Raw genomic sequence first — 6,000 nt, forward strand, 5'->3', positions numbered from 1 at the left:
CCACACCCCAGTCGGTGCCCATCATCTCCCACTCCCGCTGGCTGCTGAAGCAGGGCGAGCTGCAGCAGATGTCAGGCCCCAAGACGTCCCGAACGCTGCGGACCAAGAAACTCTTTCGAGAAATTTACCTCTTCCTCTTCAACGACCTGCTGGTGATCTGCCGACAGATTCCTGGGTGAGCAGTTAGGCCGCGAGCACCCAGCTCCAAGCACCGCAGGACAGGGCTTGAGGGGCCTGGGCGCCGCGGGCGGGGCGGGGCAAGCGGGCCACAGCCAAGCGGGAGGAGGAAGCCTCAGGTGAGGGGGACCGGTGTTCAGGTCCAGGACTTCCAGAATGAGGTGAGGAGTGACCAGAGGTAGGGCCCGCAGGACTGGGGGATGGCTCCCTGGGACCCCAGGACCTCCTGGAGTCCAGGACCCCCAACGCTGTTCCCCTCGGTCCTCAGAGACAAGTACCAAGTGTTCGACTCCGCCCCGAGAGGCCTCCTCCGCGTGGAGGAGCTGGAGGACCAGGGCCAGACGCTGGCCAACGTGTTCATCCTGCGGCTGCTGGAGAACGCGGACGACCGGGAGGCCACCTACATGCTGAAGGCGTCCTCACAGTGAGTGCCTGGCGCTGCGCCCTGTGGCACCGCCCAGTCTCCTTCCCACGCGACCAAGGTTCAGCACACGCTTCTTGGCGCACCAGCCGCCCGGCCCCCCGGGCAGGGTTTCCGTAGGGGGCGTGGGCGCGCGCCCTCTGGGACTCGGACTCTGGAAGGGCCTTTTCTGCTGAGATGGAGAAGTCTCGGGCCAGGCGGACCTGGGGCCATCTCATCACCAGCCCTTGTCCCCACCAGAGCTCACAGGCCACCCACCATCTCCGTCCAGTCCCCACTGCCCGGACAGGGACAGCATTCTGAGAGCCTGCGGCTTCAGGGGTGTCTTTGGGGTGTCTGGAAGGGCTCCCCCTCCCCAACTGACATTCAGGTGTGACAGGGGGAGTCTGGAGGGCTTCCCCGTACCTCTCCCCGGACTCTGGGCACCCCCAGCTGTCCTGCTGTGGCCTCGTGGGATGCTCGGCACCAAGCTCCCCAGGGGGGAAGGGCGGTTGCTGCGTGGTTCCCGCAGTTGTCCTCTGTGTCCCAGGAGTGAGATGAAGCGTTGGATGACCTCACTGGCCCCCAATCGAAGAACCAAGTTTGTTTCCTTCACTTCTCGGCTGCTGGGTGAGTGCCCTCAGGGAGGAGGCCGCCTGCTGAGTGGGGCAGAGGAGGGCAGGGGAGGGGCAGGGGAGGACAGGTGTGAGCAGATGTGAACAGATGTGGGGCAGGGGAGGACAAGTGAGGGCAGGTGAGGACAGGTGTGGACAGGTGAGGACAGGTGAGGGGCAGATGAGGACAGGTGAGGGGCAGGTGAGGACAGGTGAGGGGCAGGTGAGGACAGGTGCGGGCAGGTGAGGGGCAGGTGAGGACAGGTGAGGGCAGGTGGGGCAGGTGCGGACAGGTGTGGACAGGTGAGGACAGATGCGGGCAGATGTGAGTGGGTACAGGGCAGGTGTGGGCAGGTGTGGACAGATGCGGGCAGGTGAGGACAGGTGAGGGCAGGTGAGGACAGGTGAGGACAGGTGAGGGCAGGTGAGGGCAGGTGAGGGCAGGTGCCGTCAGGTGAGGACAGATGCGGGCAGGTGAGGGCAGGTGAGGACAGGTGAGGACACATGCGGGCAGGTGAGGACAGGTGAGGGCAGGTGAGGACAGGTGCGGGCAGGTACAGGGCCGGTGAGGGGCGGTACAGGGCAGGTGTGGGCAGGTGCGGACAGGTGCAGGCAGGTGCGGGCAGGTGAGAGACAGGTGAGGACAGGTGAGGGGCAGGCGAGGGGCCGGTGCGGGACGGGCGTTCTCCACATTCCTGGTGGGGCAGTGCTCACGAGTCCCCAGAGACCAGTGCGGCTCCGCCTGCCCAAAGGGCCTGTGTAGCTTAGTGCCCTGACGAGGACCTCGGTCTGCTGAGCTTGGCAAACGTTTGTGTGGTTAGTGAAGAAGTAAGTCACTGAGTCGTAAGTGACAGGTACCACAAGGACACCAAGAAGGCCCAGAAGACAAGTGCCGGTGTTCTTTCTGGGGTCACCAGCTCTCTGAAAACCTTATCAAGTATTAGAGGGTGCACGTGCACCTGCCCCAGAGACGCTGCCAGCCCTCACGTGCTCGCTGCGTCCGGGCCTCCCCGACTGCGGCCAGCACATCGGGTCCAAGAAGTTCCTTCTCGAGTCCAAAGTAAGGCCCCTCCCCGCCAGCACCATGGAGTGTTTTCCCCGGCGCCCCCGGCTGTCCCGTTTTCTCTAGAGCCAAACTCTCTCTCCCCCAAACACACCCTTTCTGGGTGCCCTGTTACATGCAGATCTGCGCTGCTACCAACGGGGGGTGTGCAGGGTTGCTGGGTCCTCAGCAGGGCGGGGACATGGTGGTGAGGACGTGCTACCCCCTGTCCTCCCCTCAGACTGCCCCCAGGTCCAGTGTGTGCACCCGTACGTGGCCCAGCAGCCAGATGAGCTGACCCTGGAGTTGGCCGACATCCTGAACATCCTGGAGAAGACTGAAGACGGTGAGGGCCGGGGGTCTGGGTGCGCCTCCCACTCACGCCACCCCCACCCTGGGCCTCTGCACCGGCCTGAGGGATAAGGTGGGGGTGTCTCCGCCCCGTGTGCAGAAGCAGACGTCGCGAGGCCGGGGCTCAGGGAGGCCGCCCAAAACAGTGATGGTAGCGCTCCACTCACCAGTGGCCAGCTTGGATCCCTCTCCCTTTGGGGGGTGTCCCTGGGGTCTCCTGGCCTCACACTGGGCAGCCAACAGTGGCTGAGGGCTCGGGAATGGGTTCCAAAGTCCGTACGTTTGGGACACCCGGTGGCACCCCAGGAGGGGGTCAGGGCAGTGCTCTCGCAGCTTACGGGGAGACGGACCGGAACTCGGGGTCCCCGGCAGGGGTTCGTGGAGCAGGTGCCCCCGGGCAGGCCGGCTGGCTCAGCCCTCAGCCTCAGCTCACACGGCCCGCCCCGCCCCTCTCTCCACAGGCTGGATCTTCGGCGAGCGGCTGCATGACCAGGAGAGAGGCTGGTTCCCCAGCTCCACAACCGAGGAGATCCTGAATCCCAAGATCCGGGCCCAGAACCTCAAAGAATGTTTCCGCGTCCACAAGCTGGACGACCCTCAGCGCAGCCAGAACAAGGACCGCAGGAAGCTGGGCAGCCGAAATCGGCAGTGACACCGGCCCGGTCGCCAGCCTGGGGGAAGGACGCGGGGCAGGCCAGCGCGGCGCCAGGGGGCAGGCCGCCCCCGGGGGACGGCACACACCTCGCGCGGGAGCCCCCCACCCCTCTCCCTGCCGCGTGCTGAGCCCCCTCGCTTGCAAACTGGAGAAGGGGTACCCCCGTCTTTCCTCTGCTGCGGTTGTGAACGAGAAAGTGTATTTTCAACAGTATTATGCCACCTGTCCCTCTTGTCTCTCAGAGGGGCTGGAGGTGGATCGGCAGGATCCTTCCGTCCCTGGAAGACGCCGAGGGCAGGGGGGGAAGGACTGCCGTGACCCCCTGCACGTCCTTCTCTACCCTGGAAGCCATTTGAGTCCTTGCGTGCAGACGGGCCGCCCTTGCCTGAGCTTGATGAGCAGCCCTTGGTCTCCAACTCACAGGACCGAGAGACCACATGCCTCTGTCCTCCCCTCCCCGAGCCTCCGCCAGCCTCTGGCTGCACGGCCAGGACCCTGCTTCACAGCAGGCCTACCAGAGCTTGGCCGAGGGCCCATGCCACCTCTGGCTCCCTGACAAGCTGGATGTAACTTGTGTCTTCTGGCCCCTTCAGGAGCCCAGGTGTTGTAAGGAATGAATTGGTCACTGCATCCTGTATTGGTTTTGGTTCCAAGAAAAGCAAATATCATTTTTGGCTGCATTAAAAGAAGCATCATGTATAAAACAAAGGAGGTGAAGGTCTACTCTTTATTGCCTTGCTGCACACAGGAATGAGGTGTTCGGTTCTGGGCAGGGAGAGAGGAACTCCTTTCGGGCTAAGGGAGGAGGCAGGTCCTGAAGAAAGGGGTTGAGATGGCTCCCAGGGTAAGAAAAAGCAGCCAGGGTTAGGATCTCAGGATGGCAGGAGATTTGGGGCTCCACCTACAGCAGGACTCCGGAAACAGAAGAGCCTATTCGAGGGAGTGGGGGACACCCTTCTGCTGCAGTGGACGTGAGAACTCCCGTGGAAGACCGCAGTGGGACTGAGGTATCGGGGTGGGGGTCCCACCGGCTGTCTAACTCCAGGCATGAGGCTTCCTATCTTGGGCACTTCTTCCCACGTTTGCTGCTAGCACGTTCTCCCCAAGGCTGCAGCCCCTCCCCCTGCCCAGGTAACCCTCACAGGCACCCCACCCCCACTGGGTTCCGTCCTGGAACCTGACCCGGCCCCGCCCTACCTGTGAGCGGCTTTCCGCCAGATGCACTTTGCTCCAGGCCAGAACCGGCCTCCGGCCTCCGTTAGAAGCCCAGGCATGAGATCACATGGGACTTTGCAGCCTTTTCCCACAGGCTGCAGCGTGGCTCTTGGCATTCTTGAGACCCCAGACCCTCTGAGAACTGGATACATTTCCGGAGGATGTACGTGGGCGGCCCTCTGGTTCTACAGGGACGGCCTGATGCCCATGGGCCTCTGTGCTACACCCCCAGAGGGAATACCCACACTTAAGTCCCCCAAGAGTGGGCAAAGGGGCCAAACCTGAGCCCTATGCTGCTCCTGGGGGTGGGGACCTTGGGACAGAGGGCGGGGGGGGGGGGGGGGACTGGCCCTGGCCCTTGTCCAGTGTATCGTTCTGAAGCTGATAAACAGCACGCGGATTCAGATCACCTGCACTAAGGAGGACTTCGGTCGCCAGGGGTTACGTGGAGGGAATTTAAACAGCCGCACGAGGACGGTCAGTTTTAGAACAATCCTTTATACGCAGAAGCTTGGGACCCTTCCTGTGTTTTGTGCGCGGGCTCATCTGGAGAATCCAGGAGGACGTGGGAACTGGTCTCAGCTGGAGCAGGCCAGGGGCAGGAGCTCAGGGGAGCCAGTGAAGTCACAAGGGTTGCTAGAAACAACAGTGAAAGAGGAGGAGGAGGAACAGCTTCCCTCCACCAGCACCTGCCCGAAGGCCTCCCCGGGCCCAGGCTCTCAAACCATCCCGGGGTGTGCACACAGCGCCCCCTCCAGGCCTTCTGGTCTTTTTCACTCCAAAGGGTCGCAGTTCTGGCTTCTTCCCTGCTGTGCTCTGAGCAGCTCAGCCGCTATTTTAACTCTCTCTCTAAAGTATACAAGCTAGGATTCCCAGGAAGCGCGGAAAACGAAGGACCTGACCTGAGAGCCAGGACCAAGCTGCTGGGAGGGGGCAGACGGCCTGGGGCTGCGGTTGGTCTGGGGGGACCTGCGTTGCTCTTGCGGCTCCCTGGGGTTCCTGGGGGCGCTGGAGGCACGGGTCCGGTGCTCACAGCCCATAGCCGGGCCCGGCTGACCGGATCAGGCCCCAGAATAATCCAGCCTTGGGCTGGGAGCCCCGACGGCTCGGCCGCTCTCCTGGGCCGCTCTCCTGCGCCCCTGGCCACACTTTAGTCTAGGCGGGAGTGCAGGGGGGCGGGCCCCGGGCACTTCGAGGGACAGAAGCTGGGACGGGGAGGGGGTGTGGGGACCGGGGCTGTGCGGGGACCCCCCACGCGCGCACTCCGGTTCCAGCTGGCGGCGCCGCGCACGTGTCGCGAGTTGTCGCTCGCCCGGCTCGCCCCCACGAGGACGCACGGACACACTGGAGACACCGGGGCGCCACCGAGCGCCGAGTCGCGCCGCGGTGGGGGCGCGGCCCCTTTATTCGTTTCAGGAGGCGGAAAACTTCCTCAGCGCGACGACCACGAGCGCCAGCACCACGCAGGTGGCCAGCAGCGCGGCGATGACGATGGCCGCGATGGCGCCGGGCCCCAGCGAGCCTGCGGAGGACGGAGGGCCGGTCA

The 6,000-nt window shown here is 64.0% G+C and overlaps 2 protein-coding genes across 2 annotated transcripts in view; one reads left to right on the top strand and one right to left on the bottom strand.

The window, feature by feature from the left end:
- Positions 1 to 3,950, top strand: part of LOC115286265 (ephexin-1-like) — a 42,179-nt gene extending 38,229 nt beyond the window's left edge. The window contains exons 10-14 of the mRNA XM_029932863.1: positions 12 to 175; positions 446 to 601; positions 1,128 to 1,207; positions 2,475 to 2,579; positions 3,046 to 3,950. Of these exons, the coding sequence (XP_029788723.1) occupies positions 12 to 175; positions 446 to 601; positions 1,128 to 1,207; positions 2,475 to 2,579; positions 3,046 to 3,236 (696 nt within the window). The 3' untranslated portion in view covers positions 3,237 to 3,950. The remainder of the gene's footprint in view (positions 1 to 11; positions 176 to 445; positions 602 to 1,127; positions 1,208 to 2,474; positions 2,580 to 3,045) is intronic.
- Positions 3,951 to 4,769: 819 nt separating this feature from the next.
- The window catches only part of SNORC (secondary ossification center associated regulator of chondrocyte maturation), a 6,730-nt gene continuing 5,499 nt past the window's right edge, over positions 4,770 to 6,000 (bottom strand). Inside the window, 2 exon segments of the mRNA XM_029932864.1 lie at positions 4,770 to 5,090; positions 5,718 to 5,990. Coding sequence (XP_029788724.1) covers positions 5,867 to 5,990 — 124 coding nt within the window. The 3' untranslated portion in view covers positions 4,770 to 5,090; positions 5,718 to 5,866.

The sequence above is a fragment of the Suricata suricatta genome, chromosome 3 (assembly GCF_006229205.1).
Source record: "Suricata suricatta isolate VVHF042 chromosome 3, meerkat_22Aug2017_6uvM2_HiC, whole genome shotgun sequence".
In the NCBI taxonomy this organism is placed as follows: Eukaryota; Metazoa; Chordata; class Mammalia; order Carnivora; family Herpestidae; genus Suricata; species Suricata suricatta.